Source organism: Bicyclus anynana, chromosome 15 (assembly GCF_947172395.1).
Source record: "Bicyclus anynana chromosome 15, ilBicAnyn1.1, whole genome shotgun sequence".
Classification (NCBI taxonomy): domain Eukaryota; kingdom Metazoa; phylum Arthropoda; class Insecta; order Lepidoptera; family Nymphalidae; genus Bicyclus; species Bicyclus anynana.
The window spans coordinates 6,019,669-6,044,424 of NC_069097.1; the positions used below are offsets into that span (position 1 = coordinate 6,019,669).

The 24,756-nt window shown below is 36.6% G+C and overlaps 2 protein-coding genes across 3 annotated transcripts in view; one reads left to right on the forward strand and one right to left on the reverse strand.

Moving 5' to 3' along the window:
• The window catches only part of LOC112044725 (arf-GAP with dual PH domain-containing protein 1), a 41,540-nt gene extending 40,123 nt beyond the window's left edge, over nt 1–1,417 (reverse strand). Inside the window, exon 1 of one of the 2 annotated variants that reach the window (XM_052885722.1) lies at nt 1,229–1,417. In XM_052885722.1, coding sequence (XP_052741682.1) covers nt 1,229–1,310 — 82 coding nt within the window. In that variant the 5' untranslated portion in view covers nt 1,311–1,417. The remainder of the gene's footprint in view (nt 1–1,228) is intronic. The other variant, XM_052885723.1, reaches the window with a different exon arrangement.
• Nucleotides 1,418–5,556: 4,139 nt separating this feature from the next.
• LOC112044721 (WW domain-binding protein 11) lies at nt 5,557–22,977 on the forward strand. The gene is made up of 11 exons (XM_024080663.2): nt 5,557–5,785; nt 6,512–6,637; nt 7,220–7,317; nt 7,723–7,869; nt 8,921–9,034; nt 10,530–10,691; nt 11,520–11,848; nt 12,734–12,888; nt 14,337–14,483; nt 22,064–22,258; nt 22,719–22,977. Exons 1-11 carry the CDS (start codon nt 5,722–5,724, stop codon nt 22,928–22,930), a joined length of 1,749 nt encoding a protein of 582 aa, XP_023936431.2. The 5' UTR covers nt 5,557–5,721; the 3' UTR covers nt 22,931–22,977.
• The last annotated feature ends 1,779 nt before the right edge of the window (nt 22,978–24,756 follow it).

Sequence of the window (24,756 nt, forward strand, 5' to 3'; positions counted from 1 at the left end):
TTACGAAAACTTAACTTAATTGAACCATAATAATAATAATATAATGTCTGGAGTTCCTCAGTGATTGTAAAAGTATTTTTATCTTTTATTATGCTGTAAACGTAATCTCCGTGTGGTCTTTTTTATGTTTCAATGAGTCTCTTTCCCTTTATAAACAGTTAAATTTTTTATTACGACCTATAACTCCTATAAGCTATATTTATGTAGATGTACCTATTTAGGCCATATACTATGTAAACGTACCTATTTGGGGCAGACCTATTTATGGCATGTCTTATGTAAACGTAATAAATATATATAAGGCATGTTTTATTAATTTAGATACAAGTCGTAAGTAGATACTTGAACGATATAGATACTCATAGGATAGTGTACCCTGGAATTCTCGTTATTCAAAAAAAATCACATTAAAAAAATTAAAAAAATTTGGCGACTCTACATGTTTCCTTGTTGGCTATTATGTTTATCTACCCTGTAATACTCAGTTTTTTAAGAGGGTAGGTATTATTTAGATTGTTAAAAATCTATAGAAGTAAGTAGATAGTTACCTACCTAATAAACAAACGAAAAGGGAAATAACGAATAAAAGAAAATATACGATAGAGGGAATTTAAGAATATAAATACGCAAATCACGCAAATATAAAAATTTAAAGATATTTTTTTTAACTTATCATTACGATTTACATAAAATATTTTATTTTATTCTATAGTAATTATGAATATTTAATTTTCCATAATAATATTAATGTTTGAAAGGATAATAAGACTTTTTATGATGACTCTATCTATAGGATATAACCAATTTACGTATGGGAAAACATGTTGTAACTATATCCTTCCTGGGTTTTCCGACACACGAAGTATCGAGAAAGCTTCAGTTGCAATTCAAAAGCTCATATAGTTTAAAATATCGCGTAAAAGCACGCCGTCGGCCGATGGGTCTGTTAGTCATACAAAATTAATTTTCAATTAGGCAAACCTTATTACTCAGTTGAGAGACTAACCGGAATGGGCCTCACAGACGTATTCTTACGTTGCCTACTTACTATATCCGCTTGATTTCATTGTTATTGCGCTCAATGTTGATGATTTGTTTTCATTGAATGCATTTTACGTCGAGGTCACTGAACTCCAGCATGGACGCACTCACGGCCTCCCCCCGCGTAGCCACCCCATGGAAATACCACGCTTACAAGGTAAATCACTAGAACAACACTATGACATACCCTCGCTTCCACAATCGGCACACACATTATTTCCGGGTTTCTTTAGCAACTCCTGCAACAGTTTCTCGTTGTGATCAACCATCGTGGAAGTTTAGCATCAATAACGAACCAATGAGTCCCGCGAGTCAAACGCTCAACGCACGCCGCGAACGTCTCTCTCTACTGCGCGAGGGAGCAACACTTCGCTTCGACCGACGCGCGACGCGGCGATTTGGTTCAACAAACGCCATTTCGTACGCGACGTCACCCGTTCCACTCGCACGTACGGTGTTCCCGTTTGCATGAATGAGATAGAAAGAGAGGTCTAGTTTCTGTATATGAATGAAATCAGTGAGTAGTGAATACGAATATAAGTGTCTGCGCGTCAATGTGTGGATGTCTCGTAAAGCTCCGCGCGTGTGTGTGTGCATAGTACGTGATACGACGTAATACAAACGTCGCCGCCGTCTCGCGTAAATACTATGTAGACATGTGCATTACCTATACAAATTGCACTACATACCTAGAGCTATACAATATATTTTCAACGATACCTAACTTTTTTGAAGTCTTCGTAACGCGTTACGGCGCCTCACTGTCTGGCTTCCCTTTCTCACCCATACGACATCTGCAGAGCGTCCCGAGACGCACAAGTTTTTTTTTTTATCAAACTTAAGCTAAAATGTCTTAATTACTAATAGAATTATGCCCACGTGTAATGGTGGCTGCATTTTAGCTTTGGACAGCCGACTCTGGGCTCTCATCTGATATGAACCAACAATGCTAGATTGTAGGACGTCTACTTGATGGGGGAGTAGCTTATTTTATATATTATTGGCAGCGACCGAGTATCAGTACGCTAAATCACTCGGCGGTACGTATTTTCCGATAGGGTGGTATTGGTAGTTTTTAGTACTTAGTAGGGCTCTATCTGATAGAGCTCGTCTGGAGAAATATTACTGTCCTAGTTATTTCTGCTTCCAAGCAGTATTGCTCCGGTCCAGTGGCGTAGTGTGCCTCAGAGGGGCCCTGTGTCAAAATTAGTTTGGGGCCCAATTGGAAACTAAACATTTCTCAGAAAAGAAACAAAAATACTTGATTATAAAAAAATATGACAGTGACTGCACATAAGTAGGATGTTTCCAATTTTTAGGCGCTCGCTTACACCCGGGAAAAAATAGATTGCTTTTAATGAGTCTTGTCATTTCTGAAGTGTCACTGTAGTTTTTATGTTTTTTTTTTTCTGGAAGCATTACGTGAGATTGTGGCTTACATTTTAGTAGTTTTTGCTGCCACACGTAAGGAACCCTTGGGATCCGACGGTCCCATATCCGCCGTATCAGACGTATCTATGTCTGATACGGCGGTAGCTACGCTCCTGCTTCGGTCTGAAGGGCTGCTGCCCTGTCTGTACCTCGCTTCACCCATGCTTCCTCTTCTTCGAAAAAAAATTACAAAAAATCGATATACCTATTATTCAGAAGAAACTAGCAGACCCTACAGGCTTTGATAAAATCCGCTTTATCATGAAACCACCTATCGGGGTTCAACCACTTAGGGACTCGGCCAGAACTTACTCCCAAAATTTCACCTAAATCGCTTCAATCGTTTAGTGTGACAAGCACACGTACAGAAGGAAGGATGAGGTAGGTAAGTTATAGCGTATTAAATGACTCTACAAGCCCGTAGAGCTTCAAACCAAGGAGTTTGCACGGGTTTGCGCTTCCTTCCGGATATAAGGAACTCGTTGGTCGAGAATCAGGCAGAATACACACAAAACCCTTGAGCTTCGTGTAGATGCTCACACTAATTATCTGAGTGTAGATGATGCTGCAACCTGCAGCCGTACCGCCCCTTGCACTCGATTAACGCACTCATTTGTATATGTCTTGGCTCTTGTATGCATAGTCCAGAAGCCGAAGGGTTTTTACCTGTCTACAATGTCCATAAACAGACTTGCGATGCGAATGTGGCGTAAACTGCACGAAGCCTTAGTAGCTAGCTAAAAAGTAGGTAGGTCATCTAAGTTCAAATTTTTGACACTTGTATGTAGAGCCAGCGTTAGACTAACTGCCTCGTTGGTCTAGTGATCTAGTGTTTACTCTATGTTTGGAATCCGAGGACCTGAACACTTATTTGTACACTTATTGAATCGATACTGCTTTGCTGCCTACTATGAGTAACTAAATCTTTCTTAATCGAAATCACAGTAGATATATGCTGACATAAAACGCTTTGTTAAACATTAGATAGAACAAGAGAGTAGGTATATATTCTTTGCTAGAAAACACCGCAATGTGCATTTGTTTGCACACTTACTTGAACAAAGATTCAAACTCCAATGCCAGATATAGCTAATCGCTTCCCAGTATTTAGTTTTTTGAAGCTATAGGTAATGTAGCGCCGGCATTATGAAATATCATTGACCAAAATTCGGATACGACATCGTCTGCCAGTTCCTCTATGCTAAATACTCGTAAATAACTGTTCTTTACAAACTATTTGTATTGTTTTGTTATGCAGGCAGAGTTTTAGATAATATCTGTTGGGAATTTCGACAACAAAAACAAAGCAAAGCAACATTTCTTATCGATTGCGGTCTTCTTTTATCTGGGATTTTAAGACTTTAGATCCCTATGGACTTATGGAGCAGGTACGAAGGACAACTGTAGTCTCAAAGCAAAAATAATCTTATAAAGGTTAAAATATGTAGTAAAACTTGTACAGTCCCTTGCAAATTACTTGTTAATGACGTTTCGAAAATTAGAAAATTTGCGAGACTCGAGATTCTGGAGGGTGTGGGTTCGAATCCGGTCCGGGGCATGCACCTCCGACTTTGCAGTTGTGTGCATTTTAAGAAATTAAATATCACGTGTCTTAAACGGTGAAGGAAAACATCGTGAGGACACCTGCATACCAGAGAATTTTCTTAATTCTCTGCGTGTGTGAAATCTGCCAGCGTGGTGGACTATTGGTCTAACCCCTATCATTCTGAGAGGAGACTTGAGCTCAGCAGTGAGCCGAATATGGGTTAAAATATGGTTACGAACACGGTGTTCTAATTTCTCACAGTCTGTAAAAATTAGTCCTGGATTTTGGACATCATCATATTCAAATCCTAGACTGAAATATTTTAGGCAACCCATTGGCAATACATCTATATTATAAAGCTGAAGAGTTTGTTTGTTTGTATGTTTGCTTGAACGTGCTAATCTCAGGAACTACTGGTCCGATTTGAAAAATTATTCTAGTGTTAGATAGCCCGTATTCCTACGGGAAAGGGAACCACGCAGGTGAAACCTCGCGGCGTCAGCTAGTACCAGTAGTAGCGACCATAATACGGAGAAGGTATATAGAATACTTTTTATTGCGAAAATAAAATAAGAAGGGGTTGAAATAGGGGTTGACTTTGTAAGGAAAGTCCTTCATTTTTAAAAAAATTATAAAAAAATACAAAATATAATGTGATTCAAATTATTTTTAATTCTACCCCTAAAGAGGTGAAATAGGGCTTGAAAGTTTACATTGAATTCTACGCGGACGAAAACGCGGACGTCCGCTAGTTTGATATAAAATACTTTTCATCCAGTTACTCGTAACAGATGGGTGAAGCTCGTTTCTAATTCGGAACGTAGACTAATAAGCTTGCATCGTACTGTAACTCGGTTTTATCATAAAAAATCTGATAGTGAGAGTTATACATTTTCAGTTTTCATTCATAAGCCCGCGAACCAGTACGGGAGAGGCATGCCAGGTCCTCTCCTGTATTAGGCCATTCAAATAGTACGTGTAGTAAGTTTTATTTCAGAACATTACAACAAATAAGGAATTTCGAAGAAAACTCATTACTCTACTACTAGTAGCTGAAAACTACAACTCACGGAGAGAGAAAGAGAGAGAACGGTGTGCCTAGCCTATTTCAATATTTTCATAGTGTGACGATCGCGTTACCGTAAACGCGAATTTCTAAGGAATTGAAACAGCGCCATCTAGCGGCACTACTGCACAACGTAAGTGTAACGTTGTTTGTAGAGGAATATAACGTCAAACTTTTTGTTTTTTTGAATACTTTAAGGCGTAGTACGAGTATTTTACTCCCTTTTTTGTGGAACTATTATTATTATTTTTTTGGTTCCATTGTAGGCGTAACAATTAAATAAATCATAGATTTACGATTCGTTACAAATATAATTCTATGAATTAAGTAAAGTCTTTTTACAGCTTTTTACAGATAACATAACTCCTGATAACGTCTACGAATTTATCAACTTCACTTTTTTAAATATATAATCTGGTACGAATTTTAATCTGTTCCTTATCAACTGTCACTTGCCTGAATTGACATTGACATATGACATTTCGAAAAAATCGGAATGCTTGTAGTTTGCGGCTTCGATTTTTGTTTAATTTGTCATAATTAAGATTTAGCCCATGTTTAATTTAGTGATTGACTCTTAATAAAACACGAGTGTTATTCCTTAGGTTTACCGTGAATAAGAAAATAATTCGGCAAGATGGGTCGCCGTTCCATAAATACCACCAAGAGTGGTAAATACATGAACCCCACGGACCAAGCGCGTATGTATTTAAAATATCCATATTACTATTCTATCCAGGGTTCAATTATTGATAAAGCACACTCGTTTTACTTGTGTAAAAATATCATAACCTAAGTTATCAGTTGTACTTATTAGATTAGGATAACCAAGGTTCCTGCTTCTCACTCTTCCTCTTCAAGTCCGTAACACGATGTAGTCAAGAATGACAACAAGATATACCTATCATAAAGCCATAATTTTCTCTACTAGGGGCTGGGGCCACTTTAAAGTTTCTTTAGGACACAACTTAACAGAAGACTAAATAAAAATGTCTACTTGGTTGTCTATTTTAATTTACGTGACTTCATTCATGATGTGGATGCTGAGCGTTGTTTTATTAGATACTATAATAGGTCTCAGTTGTTTTTATTTCATTGCTAACTTAGAAGTAACTTACAATTAGCCATTCTATTAATATTGTCAATACTCTAAGAAGTATGTGAGAAAAATCACTCATTTTCCTTGGAATAGTCTCTAACAGTTCCTAAATATCAGGTCATACCTACCATACCATCAGGTATGACCTGAATTATCTAAACAAATCGGATTAAGACCGATCCAAAGATCGGGTTTGGATCGAATTGGATCGGGAAAGTCGGGACAAAAATTAAAAAAATCTCATATGTGGTGTATTATGTAGAAAACATAAGCTATAAAATTATTTTGAAATCACATGTACATATAAATAGTGATGTATTGATTACAGGTAAGGAAGCCAGGAAGAAAGAATTGAAGAAAAATAAAAGACAAAGGCAGATGGTGAGGGCAGCTGTGCTTAAAATGAAAGATCCCACACAAATACTAGAGGAGTTGCAGAAAATTGATGAAATGGGTTCGTTTTATTTAGTAAATTGTTTGAGCCAATAGTATGAGAACCTTCAATTTATAACTTGACTAGATAAACTGTGGTTTCACCTACATATTTATATAACCTACTACACTTGCATAGCTTTCTATTTTTGTTCTTTGAACATTCTGTGACATGGTGATCTACTTATAAGCAATAAGCCAAGTATGTATCTGATAGCATCATATAATTTTTTAGAATTTTAGCTACACCTAACTAGCTTCTGAAGAAATCCTTGAAATAGCTTTCTATTAGTTAGTAATAAAATTTTCAAAATGGGTTCACAAACTATATACCTCTTTGTAATATTAGTATATTTGTAATAATAATTTAAATATAATGAAATTGTAAATGTTTTCAAATAACTTTGCATAATTATGCTCACAACTCATTTCATATGATATTCTGTGTTTTACAAATCTAAAAAAAAGCATTTGTGTTAGTTCTGGGTGTATCTCTGTTTCAAATTAGTTTAGTAGTTGTGGTGTGAAGGACTAACAAACTTACATGCTTCCTTTTGCAACTATCTAACATAATGAAGGATTAATTAGAATGTTTTATTTTCAGAGTATAATGTATTGCAACCATCTCCTCTTAATGAAAAGGTTTTGAAGGAAAAAAGGAAAAAATTAAGAGAAACTTTTGATAGGGTTTTAAAGATGTATGTAAGTATAATGTAATCCTTAGAAATGTATTTTTTTAAAGACTGATTGATCTTTCAGGTTCTCAATAAACTATACATTAAATACTATTAATAATATGACTAGGTATTTATTAGTTAACCTAAAAAAGCTAAAGGAGCTAGAATCTTATATTTCTTCTGTCTGATTATTATAGCCCCTTTGGACTATTGTCATACTAATTCTCAAGTGCAGGTTTCATTTTTTAGGAAAGAAAAGAGGATTTTTGGGTTTAAGGAGTTGCCTAAATTATATTGAAAAAAGTATATTGGATTTCAAAAATACATGTGTATTCTCTACAATGTACAATTCTGGCATTTATTTAAAAAATACTAAAAAATAGAGTTATTATTTTATTAAATTAAAGATTTCTATACATTATTTTTTCAGGACAAGGATGATTCTGAAAAGTGGGTAGAACTAAAACGCCAAGAGATGGAATATGAAAAGAGCAGGACTCATCTGATATCATACTATGAGTCAGTCAAACATGCCCAGTCAGTGCAAATTGATGACATCCCGCTGCCTACCTTACAAGTAAGATATATTATTAATTATTTACTACTCTCTTAACTAACCCCTCTCATTCTGAGAGGAGACTCGTGCTCAACAGTGAGCCGAATATGTGTTTATATAGTATAGAAGTAGATTTAAGTAACAAACACAATTATTGAATGAAATCAAGTCTCGCAATGTAACCAATAAACCCTCGAGTGGCAGAAAATAACCTAGAGCAGTTTTTTTTATATTCTTTACAAGTTAGCCCTTGACTACAATCTCACTTGATGGTAAGTGATGATGCAGTCTAACATGTTAAAATGAATTGCTGTCCGTTTGTTTCTCTATATTCCAAAATTGCTTTACCAATTTGATTACAAATGTTTTTGTTGCTTGCTCTAATGAGAGGGTGTATGAAAAAAATTTGGATTTGAATTTTACTACTCCCATTTCGTAATCTACTTGATGTAAAGCCTCAAACCATATCACAAAGCTATTCATTCTTACAGATCTTTTGATAATGTATATTACCACATGAGTAAACCATGCGACAATGTTTTTTTTTAATTTTTAAACAGTTCCATGGCATTGGCTACAAAAATTCTAAAAAGTTTCCTTAAAAGAGAAAAATCCTTGAGGGCACTCCAATACAAAATCAAGGAGGCCATGCCCAACAATAAGTTACATGATTTTAGAAAAAGTTCAAATTAAAATCATCATTATCAACTCATATTCAGCTCACTCCTGAGCTTGAGTCTCCTCGAGTTTTAGAGAGGTTAAGCCAATAGTCCACCACTCCCGCCCACTTTACACATGCAAAGAATTAAGAAAAATTCTTTGGTATGCAGGTTTCCTCACAATGTTTGTCCTTCAATGTTTGAGACACATGATATTTAATTTCTTATAATGCACACACACACACACAACTGAAAAGTTGGTGGTGCATGCCCCGGATTGGATTCATACCCACACCCTCCGGAATCAGAGACAGAGGAGATATCTACGGTGCCGCTAAATATTTCATTTTTATTTAAATTTTTTATAATTAAATTACTATAATTAAACAATATTTTCTTTGTTATTTTTACAGATTCCTGAAAACATTATATACGGAAATGTACCATCGCAAATACCACTGCCTTTGGACACAGTGCATCCTAATTTACCAGTCAGACCCATTTTAAAGAAGGATTCAGTTTATAAAGTAAGATTTATTTAATTTACACCTACTACTTAAATACCCTCAGAATGTGTCACATTCAGTTAGTAGACTACCAAAATTGTGGGACTTGTTCCAAGAAAGACTGTTTATTGAACACACTGTGCCTAGTGGGAGTTTTCAATGTTTTCATACTGTTACTATTGCGTTAACGTAAACGCGAATTTCTTAAGAATTGAAACAGTCGTGCAGTAGTGCCACTAGATGGCACTGTTTCAATTCCTTAGAAATTCGCATTTACGTACATCAAACTGCCACTAAGCCTTCAGTACTTAAGGAGAAACCCAGATTTTATACAAACTCTGGCCTAAAATTACATGAATGTTATAAAACTAAAAATTGGTCATAAATTAGGACATCTAAAGATCTCATGAGTTAAATTTTCAAGGAATTCTACAATCAGTAACATGTTACTTATTGGCTTTTTCTGTCAAAATAAATTTCAGTGTTTTCTCATGTTTTCTTCCCTGTCTTGCTAAATTTGGATTCTACTGAAGCTGTGAAGAAGCTTTGGATACCCATTACAATATTAGCTGCAGTTCTAGTCAGACCTTCTAGTTCTAGTCAGACCATAGTTTTTAAGCAGGTTATTGAGATATTTTGTTTGTATGCCTCTTGCACCTACTTGTTACGAGTGTAAACTGCATAAAACCACATAGCTATTATAAGCTGGTTTGATTATTTGGTCATAATATTTATTACATTTAATTGTGTGGTCTAGGATGTTTAGTTTTCATGGTACAGTAATACTGTAATACCTTGTCTATAAAAATAATTAGGCTTCACTACCTTAGTTCACTACCAGGCAACAGCTTATTACATTTTGTCTTTATCATCTATATCTAATATATAAAATTCTCGTGTCGCGGTGTTCGAACTTGAACTCCTCCGAAACGGCTCGACCGATTTTGATGAAATTTTTTGTGCATATTCAGTAGGTCTGAGAATCGGCCAACATCTATTTTCAAACCCCTAAATCCTAAGATAGGGTAGTGGTAGGGTAGGGGTATGGTATAGGGATAGGGTAGGGGTAGGGTAGCGGTAGGGTAGGGGTAGGGTAGGGGTAGGGTAGGGTAGTGGTAGGGTAGGTTTATGGTATAGGGATAGGGTAGGGGTAGGGTAGTGGTAGGGTAGTTGTAGGGTAGGGTAGGGTAGGGGTAGAGTAGAGGTAGGGTAGGGGTAGGGTAGGGGTAGGGGTAGGAGTATGGTAGTGTAAGGTAGGGATAGGGAAGAAGTGCAAATAAATAAATTAATAAGTCAAAGCGAAGCTTGAGCGAGTCCGCTAGTATTTGTATAAAAGAAAGTCATGTTAGTTACACTTTTTGTAAGTCATTGAAAATTGGTGGAGATTTAGCTTAGAACAAGGAGACAGACATAGGATACTTAGAAAATGACAACTTATGAGTAGACTATCTGATACTTATCAGAAGGTGGTGCCATGTCTATTATTAGGGCTGCTAATAATAGACTTTAACTGCAGGAAAGGCCATCTGGCATAGAACCTCCCGGAGTACCGCCCGGTCCACCGCCGGACTACGAAGCGCTTCTACAAGAGGCTTCCAAAGCTATCGACAAAATGCACAAGGAAAAGAAGACTTTGCGCTTCTCTGATCTGCCAGACGAAGGCCCACCCGGGGAAAGTGTAAGATTTCTTTTTTTTTTTAATAATACTTGTCACATATTTTAGATTTGAACATTATCCCACTCATTTAATCATACTAAAAGGTAAAGAGGAATAATAATAATAATAATAATAAATTACGACGACCAACACCTTAAGAAGCTTTCGCTTAACTGTTGGATCAAGAGTCGGATACAGAAGGCAGTGATTCTTGAGACGGCGCGTATTGTGAAGAGGTTCCTCACTCTGGAGCCCTGACCACCGGTTGCTTGGGCACTCGAATGTCCCGCAGCGGAAGGGTGAATTTTTTTTATAAATTTTTAATAATGTTTTGTATTTTATACTTATATTGTTAAAAATTTAAAAAAAAGAAGTAATAAATAAATGAGAGACAAAAAGAATCTTGCAATTTTGGCCTTAACCCATAAGTCCATGACCTTGTGGGTTAAGGCCAAAGGCCATGTTCTTTTGAGTTATTAATATTAAGGCTTTCATATTTGATTTGATTAATTGTAATGTATCTGGTTTTTCCTAAAAAAATAGAGCCATAATATTTTTGCCGTTAATAAAACGATTTTTTAACTTATTTTAGATAAAATTTTCTTAAAATATAAAAATAAAGTGTGTGTCAGCCCCGACGCACAAATAGAGTTTACTCTATCATAACGACTGTTTAAATAGGTGTACGTCTGAATACTAACGCCTGAAAAGTGAAAGGTGCGCTAAATAGGTTTTTTCATACCGGGGGCTATATAAAAAAAAAATCGATTCTTGAGGAGTAAACTCCAAAAATGCTTTTTTAATTGATTCATTTTATTTTTAATAAAATACAATATCATTTTCAACCAGAGACCAAATCAGCTACCTCAACAACACGCAGTACAACCGGCGCATCAACCGTCACAACTACCGCCACATCAGCCGGTACATCAACCGGTCCATCAACCAGTACACCAGCCAGATGTTGAACAAATTGAACCCGAAGATTTGGATGGAGAAGCCATGGACGAAGACCACGAGATAGAGGCGCCAGCGGCGGCTCAACCAGCGCCAAAGCCCACGTCATTGCAGCAGAGAATGTTGGCGCTGTCCGGACAGAATATTGATGATTTTATGAAAGAGATGGAAGAAGTTCACAGAAAGAGGGAACGAGACAGAGCAGCTGATTTAACTGCAAGGTGAGTGTCTTCCAATGTGGCTGGTGGGAGGCTTCGGCCGTGGCTAGTTATCACCCGACCGACAAAGACGTACCGCCTAGCTATTTAGCGTTCCGGTACGATGCCGTGTATAAACCGAAAGGGGTGTAGATTTTCATACTCTTACTAACAAGTTAGCCCGCTGCCATCTTAGATTGCATTATCACTTACCATCAGGTGAGATTGTAGTCAAGGGATAACTTGTAATGAATAAAACAATAAATAAAAAAAAATGTTTTTTTTTAAAACTACAGTAGGTACTTACCGACTCCAGTATGGAGATGATAATATGCAGTGGCGTGCACTTCATAAATGCAAAAAGCACTACCTACCCTAAGCACTCAATACACACCTGTGTTGGACTACAGAATACATAGTTGGACAAGGAAATTTCCAATTTTTACTTATAGTGCATACCCTAGTTCAACACCTTATGCACACCATTGATAATATGATGTATAAATAATGATCTGGTTAAATAATTGGCTTAATAAAAGTATGTTTCTCATAGAAAACATGTCACAAAAACAACACTTGTAAAATATAGCGATTCTCCCAACTTGGTTTTCTACCGTAAAAAGTAGTGAGATCCATGTAATTCTAAGTCAGTTACTTTATTCTGTCTGTAATTTAAGGAGAGACGAATATCTTAGCACCGTGCAGGTGCCTGGTCCTACGCGTGGTAGAGAGAAAAACTCCGAACAGAATCCTAGAATTGTGACTACAGAATGTAGGGTTAAGGAATTCCTTGACGATAGATCAACACTCCCCTCTTCCTTTCGTGTTGTTCTTCATTTTTATTTTAGATTTTAATATGTAATAATATTTCTCCATAAAATTGATTTAAGAGTCCTTTTTTGTCAATAGGCTAAGTGCTCTGAAGCGCTCGGGACACGGCGCTCGGGACAGCGACTCTGACAGCGACACGGAGCCGCACACCGCGCACCACAACCACCACGACTTCGCGCTGGAGCCGCCCGGGGCCGAGGTCAGGCAGATACCGCCTCCGCTGCTGCCGCCAGGTCAGTGCTCCCCGGTGCTCCCCAGTGCTCCCCAGTGCTCCCCAGTGCTCCCAAGGATCAATAGGGATGATAACACTTTTTTAAATTGTATATTAAATAAAGCATTTTTATAAAAGTAACAGGGTATCTGCGATCATTACTTTCGGAGCTACAGGGATTTAAAGGGTCAGATTTGCTGCGCTGCCGCGGGTCCCTGAAAAACGCCCCATACAAAATGGTACGATCTAATGACGTCGTAAGTCTTAATGATCGTTAGATTTGTATGGGCGTTTAAATAAAATTACTAATATCTTTGTTATTTCTGCGTTTATGTTTATAGTTCATATATTAAAAAATGTCACATTTAATGTAAAGCTAAAGTATGAATTTATCGTATCTAATTACGATAAAATATTTTTAATAGATTTTGAAATTTTATAATCTTATTTATTTTAAAATATCCAGTCAATCTATGCTTTTTATGTATAAATTAGTTAACATTGACCTTATTTACCCGAATGTATCGTTAAAATCAATATATTCAAACCTAGTCATCATCCCCATTCTCGGTCTAACTCTTTGGATCTATACGACGGGGTATTCCGGTTGAAACAGGAAGAGACTATTGAGCTAGTGGGTTTCGCCGACGATTTGGTGCTATAGCTTGGCAAATTCGTTCGTAACACGAAGGATGGGGGTAGCGATTCCCCGCGCGCTTCATACCCGTACAGTCCTTTCCCCCCGTCGCACGCATATCATGGGAGTGTCATCAACGAACTTGCCAAACTATAGTAGTTTTTGATGAAACAGAAAAGTCATGACCAGCGCCAAACTATAGTAGTCTTTGATGAAACAGAAAAGTCATGACCAGCGCAAACGCAGTACTCCCACGAATCAACATTTTGATGCAGGAAAAGAAGCTTTCTCTAGCACCAGAGACTGAGACTGAGAGGATATTGCCTTTAGCGGAAGACGAAAACTGGTCCCTATATTTGCAGTTGAGGATACACTAGTTCTTCCAAAAGACCATTAAATGCATTGGGGCTTGGCTAGATAATAGCCTGAACTACAAAAACATGCTCGATCTATTGTTGGAGAGTCTCGATCTAAGGTAGAGAGGTAGAGAGGGTCAGCGATAGTTTGGCGCGAGCGACTTGCGCTCGTCGTACGGTCGGCTTCAGTATGCTCGTGGCGTTCGAGTCTTCCAGTTGTGTAATTCTTTATGGGTTACTTGGGATAGGCAGGGAGAGTGACTTGAGTGGAAAAGGGGAGTGTTGTTAACTGTCAAAGGATCCTTTAACCCTTTAACCCTACACACAACGTTCACAAGTGCGTGACTCCACTCAAGGTCATTCTCTGCCATTCTAGGGTCTTATTTTGATTAATATTGTGAATGTCGACATTAGTTTTCTTATTTTTTTAATCCTCTTTTGAAACCTTCTGCTGAAAGTTCGATATTTCCATTTTAGGTCTTCGGCCGCCCATGTTGAGACCGCCCGGTGCGCCGCCAGGGGCGCCCCCAGGAGCCCCGCCAGGCTTACCTCCGGGCATTCCTCTAGGGGGGCCTCCCGGACCACCGCCCGGCCCTCATCCCGGACTTCCACTGGGAATGCCAGGTAATATTACGACAAGATAGTGTTCTTCTTATTTTATTTTCTTCCTGGGCCTTATCCGCACTTGGCCACTAAGGTTTGGCCGTTGTACGTATATAGTGGTGTAGTTACCTGTATAGTTGTAATTCGTAGTTTCTTTATAATTATTACTCAGGTATATTTATGTTTATATATATATATATTTATTTATTTATTTTATTATATATATTATGTATATTTTATATTTATACATGTCATTATTAACAGTGTGAAAAAAAAAAAAAAAAAAAAAAAAAAACATGTTATTAATGTTAATGTTAAATAAAAACTCGTTTAGCACTACACTCTTTTATTGTTATTACACTGTGTACAAATATAATTTTACTAGTAATCAATCACGTTTTATAAACTCGTATCAAAATCCTCCATTAATTTTTCACAAAATCATTTTGCCACAGACAAAAGAGAAGGTTATGTCAAAAGTTGACATAACCACAGATGTCATCACTCATCATAGATGAATCGTTTTAGACATTCCGCCCACCAAGGACTTAGTCCTTTACAAAATCTCTAAATTTAAAGTTAAACAGAATTACAAAGTTTTACAGTTTCAAATCAAGTATACATAGTCTAAAATAAGTACAGTCTAACATCAAGTATAGTTTAACATCAAGTAAAGTTTAACATCAAGTATAGTTTAGCATCAAGTAAAGTTTAACTTCAAGTATAGTTTACACATCACATATAACATCAAGTATTGTGTAATGTCTAGTATAGTATATCTCACGTATAACATCAAGTATTGTATAATATCTAGTATAGTATATCACATATAACATCAAGTATTGTGTAATATCTAGTATAGTATAACATCTAGTATATTGAGCAATATCGCCCACCGTAATAGACAAAAATATGTAATTGAGCAAAACCAGTCTATGTAGAACATATAATACGAACTCAATTACAGGATTAAAAGTAAAAGAAAATCAATAACAAAACATATGGCATGAGAGTTAGTGTAGTATGTAAACTAAACTAGTTCTAGTACAAAGTTAATTGTTAGTTTTATAACAGCTGCAATATACACAATCCAGTAATTATATTTAACTTGTACCATGTAATGAAATAAAGAAACAAAATAAAAAGAATTTATAACTAACATTACTACTACTATATGTAGACAGGTTAACCGCCCACCGTGATAATGTGAATCAAGCTAGTTAGAATGTGTTAGTACACAAAGTTTACTCACATGACGTTTTAAATAACCTCCTTTAACTTTTATAGTTACAACTCGTGTCACATTATCAGGTCCAGGGTGTTTATTTACAACTTTGCCCAAAATCCACTTCGCAGGTGGAATATTATCATCCTTTACTACTACAATATCATCCATTTCAATTTCAGGTTTTATGGCACACCATTTATTTCGTTGATTTAAATTACTTCAAAAACTCTTTTGACCATCTTTTCCAAAATAAACTAACCATTTTTTGAATCATTCTCCACCTATTTAAACCAGTAACATTTTGATCTGAGTAGTCTACATCACTGATATTTATCAAAGGTTCACCTACTAAAAAATGTCCGGGTGTCAATGGGAGAGGGTCATCTGGGTTGTCACTCAAAACTGATAAAGGTCGTGAATTTAAGCATGCCTCAATTTGTATTAGTAAAGTTGATATCTCTTCAAATGTTAAAGTACTGTCTCCAATTATCTAGTATTTAGATCGTACAAAATTCATCATCACCTAAGGGCCGCCATGGAGTGTCTTTTTGTGAGCATCTGTAACTATCAGTTGACTAAGGTGATTCTTAGCCAACATGATAATAGGATGTTTTCTGTCAAAGTCCATGGTTGTGTTAGTCGTCCACCTACTCTTAAAATTCCATTTTTGTCTAAAAATGGACAAAGAGTATATAAAGCACTTCGTTTTGTAACACAATTTCTAGTCTACAGCGATAGTATTTCTTCATGAAAATCCTGATCTTGAGCTCGGTTAATGCAAAGGTTTAATGTACACTGCATCTCATTTACTGTTGCAAATTTTGGATAGGATTCTCTTTGGGTAGAAGGCAATCTTAGTTTTAAAAATCTTCGACATATAGATATTACTTTTAACATTCGGGTTAGGTCTGAAAATTTTGTCCATTCATATTCATTGACTGTCTTCGTCACTGTAGCAAAAACTTTTACTCTTTCTTCTTCATGTGTGTCTTCTAGTTTTATTTTTTCTATACCAATATCTCGTTTAGACAGTCACTTGGGTCCGTTCCACCAAAGTTCAAAAGTTTTTAGTTCTGTTGGTTTAAGTCCTCTAGACGCACAGTCTGCAGGATTTAGATTACTAGTTACATGATTCCATTGTTCAAAATCCATTATTGTTAGAATATGTGACACTCTATTGCTTACATAAGTAGCCCAATGATTAGCTGGTCCATTTAACCATGCTAAAACCACTGTAGAATCAGTCCACCCATATAAATTCTCCTTAGGTATGTTCATGACTTGTGAGACTTCACTTAATAATTTTGCTGCTAAAGTTGCTCCACATAGCTCTAGCCGTGGGATTGATAACTCTTTCTCAATAGGTGCGACCTTAGTTTTAGCAGTAATAAGCTTCACATACACTTGGTTGTTGTCATCTACTACTCTCAAGTAAATAACCGCAGCATAAGCCATGCTTGAAGCATCTGAAAATGCATGTAGCTCTAGCTTGCTTCTCTTTGTGCAATTTAACCATCGTGGTATTATAATTTCTTTTATATAATTTAGCTCATGTCTATAATTTATCCATTCTGTCATTAAGTCATTGGGCAACTCATGATCCCAATCCAAACCCGCCTTCCATAACTTTTGTATGAATACTTTTGCAGTAATGACTACTGGAGCTATCCATCCAATCGGGTCATATAGTCTGGCAACATCAGATAGAACATTCCGTTTAGTGAAGGGGTGATGAGTTTCTTCAAGATTCACCACATATTCAAAATTATCTGTTAGTCTGTTCCAACGTATGCCCAAGACTTTCATCATATTGTCAACTTTAATTGTTAAAGATTGTTCAGTATTTAACTCTTCCTTTTCTATATAGTTCAAAAACTCTTTACAATTGCTGCTCCATTTTTGAAGCTGAAAACCGCCAGATTTCATTAGTTTACTCATCTCGTTGTAAATTTGTAAAGCTTCTTCCTCTGTTTCACATCCCGTCATTAAATCATCTACGTAGTAATCTCTCTTCGTTATTTCTGCTGCTAGTGGATATGAATCCTTTTCTAGTTCTGCTAACTTTTGCAGAGTTTTTACTGCAAGGTAGGGTGCACAAGCAGTACCAAAAGTTAATGTTAGCAGTTTGTAGTGTTTAATTGGTAATTTTGAATTAACTCTCCACATAATTCTCTGAAAGTCGGTATCTTCCTCATGAACAAGTACTTGCCGATACATCTTCACTAGATCAGCAACAATGCCTATGGGATGTTGACGCCATCGAAGTAGCAGATGACGCAAATCTTGTTGGATTTTAGGACCCACTAGTAGGTCGTCATTCAGTGACACGTTATTAGTCCCTTTGCTCGATGCATTGAATACAACTCTTACTTTAGTTGTCTCTTTGTCCTCTCTGACCACGGCATGATGAGGCAGATATACAGATGTAAACTTATCTTTCTCTTCTTCAGTGACTTCTCTCATGTGGTTTAACGATGTATATTCTTCTAACACTTTGTTGTATTCAATAGCTAATGTGGGATTCTTGTTTAGTCTTCTCTCTAAAGCATGCAGTTTTCTCGTTGCAATGTCACATGAGTATCCATACTGACATTGGGGATCCATATTTTTGAATGGTAGTCTCACAATAAATCTTCCATCTTCTCGCCTTCTTGTAGTTTCTTCATATTTCTCTTCACATAGTTGCTCTTCTCTAGTTAATTTTCTCTCAATAGTATTAGGCTCGTTCTCTATTTCCCAGAATTTTTTCAGTAACTCGTCCTCGTTCACTTGTGCATGTAAAAACCTTTCCAGTGTTTTGACGTTGTGCTACCCTTCCAGACAAAATCCAACCAAATAATGTGTTTTGTGCTATTAAATTTCCATGAGGACTCTTCTTTACACCACTCATCAATATTTCTCCGTAAACATCTGCTCCAAGTAAAACATCAACCTTTCCGGGCAATGCAAATCTAGGATCAGCAAGAGGTAAGTTTTTCAGCTCCAGCCAATCAGGGACAACTACTTCGCGCGACGGTAATAAAGAGGTAAGTGATTTTAAAACATAAGCATTAATAGTTATATTATTTTCAGGTTCGTGATGTGATTTTATCTCCATAGCAACAGCATATTTGACACTCAGTTGACCGTCTCCCAAACCAGACACCTTACCATTTACAATAGTACGCTTAAGACCTAGTAATTGTACAGTTTCCTCACTTACAAATGAGGCTTGAGAGCCTTGGTCTAGCAACGCTCTAATAATGTAAGAACCGTTCTTAGAACTAGCTTTAACAACAGCAGTAGCTAATAACACATTATAAGTTTTCAAATCTTCTCTGGAAAAATTAGCCACAACAGTGCTCTCGTTCATTGATGAAGTTGTTCTGTTACTAGATTGTTCTCCCCGTGTTTCATTCTGTCTCATTCTAAAAGCTTCTTTATCTACATTCTCAAAATGAAGAGTTGTATGGTGTTTACGGCCACATCGACGGCATGATGTCTTCTGAGCGCATCTAAAAACAGGGTGTGTAGGGGCAAGACAATTGAAGCATAACTTTTTACTTTGTGCTATTTTCTGCCTTTCCACCACAGGTTGTTTCTTAAACTCAGTACAATAATAAATGTAGTGAGAACCATTGCACATTGCACATGTTGGTTCAGGTGAACTCTTGTTTTGATTTATTGCAGAATGAAATGTTTTACTTTTTACTTCTTGTATTTTTAATCTAGTTGTATTGTTTGACTGTTTTCCTGTGTTGACCATTTCTAAACTTCTAAATCTAGTTTCTAGAAATTTTTCTAGTTGAGTCCATTTGGGTAATTCATCGGCTATACTCATGTCACTTTCCCATAGTCGGTGAGATTCATTGTCTAATCTCGATACAACCAGATGAATAATTATAGCATCCCACTGATCGGTTTTAATGTCAACATTGTTTAATGCCTTTAAGCATGATGTTGTTGTATCCAGTAAGTGTTTAATTGCAGTTGCAGATTCAACTTGTATTGATTTTTGCCCAAATAATGTTTTCATAATAGCATGACAGTTGTACCTTTTGTTACTATAGCGTTTGGTTAAAAGTTCCCATGCTTCTATGTAGTTTGCGGCTGTAGTTTGGAAGTTTCTCAATAACATCTCAGGTTCTCCTGTTAAATTTGATTTTAAGTAATGGAGCTTTTGTACATCTGTCAATGTTACATTTTCATGGATTAGCGACACAAACATATCAAAGAAGGTTTGCCACTCAGTGTAATGACCTGAAAATTTTGGAAGTTCAATCCTAGGTAATTTTATGTCCGAACTGTAGCTGCTGGTGATTGATTTCTCATGATTGCAAGCTTTGTGAATGGGGGCGTTAACCAGTGCAATGTGATCCATAAGCACAGCTTTGTATAACAAGAATGATTCCTGAAAACTGTCCTGCAAATCGTCCTTAAAGTAAGATGACTGTACTGATTGCTCCGCAGTAACTTTTGCACATATCTCCAAATGTGTTTGATTAAATATTTGTTCTAATTTATTTAAAGCTTCCAATCTAGATGTCAAATATGTGTGTTTAGACCTTATCTCTTGATTAGATTTTCTAAAATTGCGTTCTGCCTTTTTTAACTGTTCAAACAATTCCTGTTGTCCTTTAATTAAACTTGCCAACTCCATTTTGTTTAGGTAATAAATTGCTTCAAAGTATTGATATATACTACTATGATATTTGTGAATAGTTCAACTGCACTGACAAGTATTTCAAATTAGGCAGGTAATAGTAGTAATGCAGGCCTAAAGTTCAAGTTAAAAGTCCATATTTATACACACAATGTTTCATAAGTTCAAAGAAATGTTCACGTTTTTTGTAGGTTATGTGTCACAGTAAAATAAATGTCCAAACTATTTAGCGTTCTAGAATGTTCAGAGATATTAATCTTTTTATTGTTTAATAAAAATAATACGAACTTATTACAGTTATAGTCCACTGAAATGAAGTTTTAGAACACAATTTTTAAAGTACGAAGTAATCTTTGGTGTAATGTTCACACGTTTTCTACGCGATTCTTTTTGGAATCTAATTTTATTGTAATTAAAAGATTTCCAAACACACTTTTTCTCCCGGGTTTCGGCACCATGTTATTAATGTTAATGTTAAATAAAAACTCGTTTAGCACTACACTCTTTTATTGTTATTACACTGTGTACAAATGTAATTTTACTAGTAATCAATCACGTTTTATAAACTCGTATCAAAATCCTCCATTAATTTTTCACAAAATCATTTTGCCACAGACAAAAGAGAAGGTTATGTCAAAAGTTGACATAACCACAGATGTCATCACTCATCATAGATGAATCGTTTTAGACACATGTAGTATATATAAATATACTATTTTTATTATTATATATATATATATTTTTTTTTGTTGCACTAACCCGCATTTAATTACATTAATTCCTTTATCCAAAGGTTGTCTGGTAGATATTGCTATAGTAAGCAATAAGACCGCCTTTGCACATAATTGTTTTCTATGTTTTCCTTTGTTTTCTTTGTTATTGTTTTTGTTTTGTGCAATAAAGTATAAATAAATAAAATAAATAAATAAATAAATAGTGGGTGTTTTGTCATATATTGAAATAGAAAACGGTTAAACTCAGGTGATAATAATGTAAGAGTATGTTTAACTAGAGGGTATGTGGGTTCGAATCCGTTCCGGGGCATGCATCTACAACTTTTCAGTTGTGTGCATTTTAAGAAATTAAAAATCACGTGTCTCAAACAGTGAAGGAAAACATCGTGAGAAAACCTGCATACTAGAGAATTTTCCTAATTCTCTGCGTGTGTGAAGTCTGCCAATCCGCATTGGGCCAGCGTGGTGGACTATTGGCCTAACCCCTCTCATTCTAAGAGGAGACTCGAGCTCAGCAATAAGCCGAATAGGGGTTGATAACGAATGTTTAACTAAACTAACTACAGTCCGGCAAGTTCGTTTATGACACTCCCATGATATGCGAAATCGTGAGCACGGGGAAGTGAGGTGCATCAGTCGTGGGCTTTTCACTCATCGCTACACGCCCCCGGCCCGCGCGGACCATCGAGAGTGTTACAAACGAAGTTGCTAAGCTATTATAATAATAATAATTGTTTATTTGCAAGAATTATTGTTTTTTACAACATTCAATTAAATTAATAGTGTGCAAATATTAAACATGGTAAAAAAAAATAAAAAAATAGAAACAGTCACAATTACCAAAATAAATTAAATCAAATTAAGAAAAAGATAAATACAGTCACAATTACTAAATTAAATTAAATGAAATTACAAAGAAAAAAGAAAATAAATAACACCAACAGTCATAATTACCAAATTAAATTAAAAAATATAATGTATCATTGCGTCGGTGCAGTTCACCCCGGCGTGCCAGTGATGCCGAGTGGGGTGCCGCCGGGTCCCCCGCCGGGCCGCGGCCCCCTGCGCCCCCCGGGCCCCCCGCCGGGCGCTCCGCCCCGCCTGCTGCGGCCGCTGGTGCCCCCGCCGCCGCCGCACGTGTCCGTCCTCACCGCCGCGCCGCAGCTTATATCCAAGAAGGACGCTGCTCAGGGTAACTATGGATTATGATTATACAGGATGTCCCAAAGATTTTTGTTGAAGAAAAACTTTGGGGAAGGTCGAATAAAATCTTTATTTTTCTTAAAAGGCCCGGCCACAATAAGCTTGTTAAAACTTTTTTTTAAAAGTCTTAAATTGTTCATTATCGTTATACTAGATTAAAAAAAAAGCTCGAGACCGTTTTGTTTGGAAGTCCATGCAAGATACCTATGTCCAGCCGTGGACGTCCATCGGCTGATAATGATGAATGATGATGATATTTCGGACCCTTATTCCATTTACTACACGAAATTAATATTGTTTATTTTAAATTTGATATCGAGTCAACTACCCTATTGTCTTGATTTCATTTAGTCCCATAATAAATCACAAATTTTTTGGAATAGGCATTTTCTGGGCATACCCACTTATGTCTCCATTATCACTAAATCGTGCTAATATTTCATGAACAGGTGCAACAATAAGCGCAAAGCCACAGATAAGAAATCTCTCAGCCGACGTGACACGTTTCGTGCCGTCCGCTCTGAGGGTGAAGCGCGAGGACAAGAAGGCCAAGCCGGAGATGAAGTCCGCGCTGCAGAGGCCGGCTGAACAACCAAAGCAAGCGCCCAGCAAGGACGACGCTTACATGCAGTTTATGAAAGAAATGGAGGGTTTATTGTAAAATAATTAGATTAAGTGATAAATAAATAAATATTCGTATATAGTTGCTATGGGCTGTTTTATTTGATTTGCGGTTATAGCTTTTTCTCTAACATGCTTGGAAAAGGATCGTCCAAAATTGTATGGAGCCTAGGATCAGTCATTGTACCCTGGCGGAAATAAAAGAAAGTATTTTTATTAACTATTTTTGATTATACAAATCTACGAATTTACTTAAATTTTTTCGAAATAATATTAATTCTCTCCCAAGAAATGCAACATGGGTATTAATGGCGGATTGATGCTGTCAATTGTCATGTCATAGTTGCTCTTGCTGTATGGGCGCCATCTTGATATAACTCAAAAACTTGGGTTTTAATTTTATTTATATAGTTAGATTTATTCACTTATTTAGATGTTAATAAAATCCTTGTATTTTTTAAATTTTAATGATACGGGGTACAAGAGTGGACCTTAAATGGACTATTTCCTTTGAGCATTATTTTGACAACCTTCTTCGAGATAAATCTAACTTGATGTACTGGTCGGCGGCCGGCAATCTATACTTCTATACTAATATTATAAAGAGGTAAAGTTTGTAAGTTTGTAAGTTTGTCACATTTTTTAAATGGGGTAATCTTCGGAATTACTGGTCCGATTTTAAAAATTCTTTCACCAGTAGAATGCTACATTATCGGGGAGTGCTATAGGCTATATTTTATATTGGTATCGTATATATTAGCCGAGTTATCACAGTTTTTGTCATACAGGTCGGACTGAAAATCCTCTAAAACAGACTTATTCGCATGCGCTGCCTTAACTATTGTGTAAAATTGAAATTAATGTATGGAGACTTTATGTATCTTTAAAAGTTCTACAAAAAAGTCCGCGACACCATATATCTATCTTCTATATATTAGCAGATATAGTACCTTTTGTGTTATAAAATTATTAATTTTATATACTTAGGTTTACGTCATTATTTATACAACTAAACTTTAATCCTTATTAAAATAAATTATTTAATAATCACAAGGATATTATGGAGATAAGATTTGCCCTTTACAGTATGTTAATTACTTAAATAGTTTCGGAGATAATACAAAATTTCTAAAAGACGCAGAAATTCCGCTATATGACGCCCGGCGCTTTCATTTACGTAGTTCCCGTTCCCGTGTGAATATGGGGATCAAACATAGTCTATGACACTTGCAAATAACGTAGCTTTCTATTGGTAAAACAATTTTCCAAATCGGTCCAGTAGATCCAGAGATTACCTCCTACAACCACACGAACTTTACCTCTTTATATATTAGCATAGAAGTCTCTATTTCTCTTGGTCATACCACCACTCTCGAAGGACTGGACCGATTTTGCTAAGGGTAGGAGTAAGATAGAGAAGTTACAGGGTAGGGTAGGGTACGGGTAGGGAAGCGTAGGGGTAGGGTAGGTTTAGGGCCGGGTTTAGGGTAGTGGTAGGGTAGGGGTAGAGGTAGGTTAGTGGTAGGGTAGAGGTGCGGGTAGGATATTGAAGTGGTAGGGTAGGGGTAGGATAGGCGTGAGATAGGGGTACGGGTGGGATAGGGGTAGGAAAGGGATAGGGTACGGGGAGGGTAGGAGTAGGATGGGAGTAGGGGTAGAATGGGGGTAGGGGTAGGGGTTGGGTAGGGTTGGGGTAGTGGTAGGGTAGGGGTAGGGTAGGGTAGGGGTAGTAGTAAAGTTGACATCGAAATTTACGCGGACGAAGTCGCGGGCGTCCGCTAGTAGTTGTATATATGAAACTTCGTGTTTAGCGGCCAAATAAATTACTATGTAAAATCATATTTGTATTGTAATTTAAAAATGGAA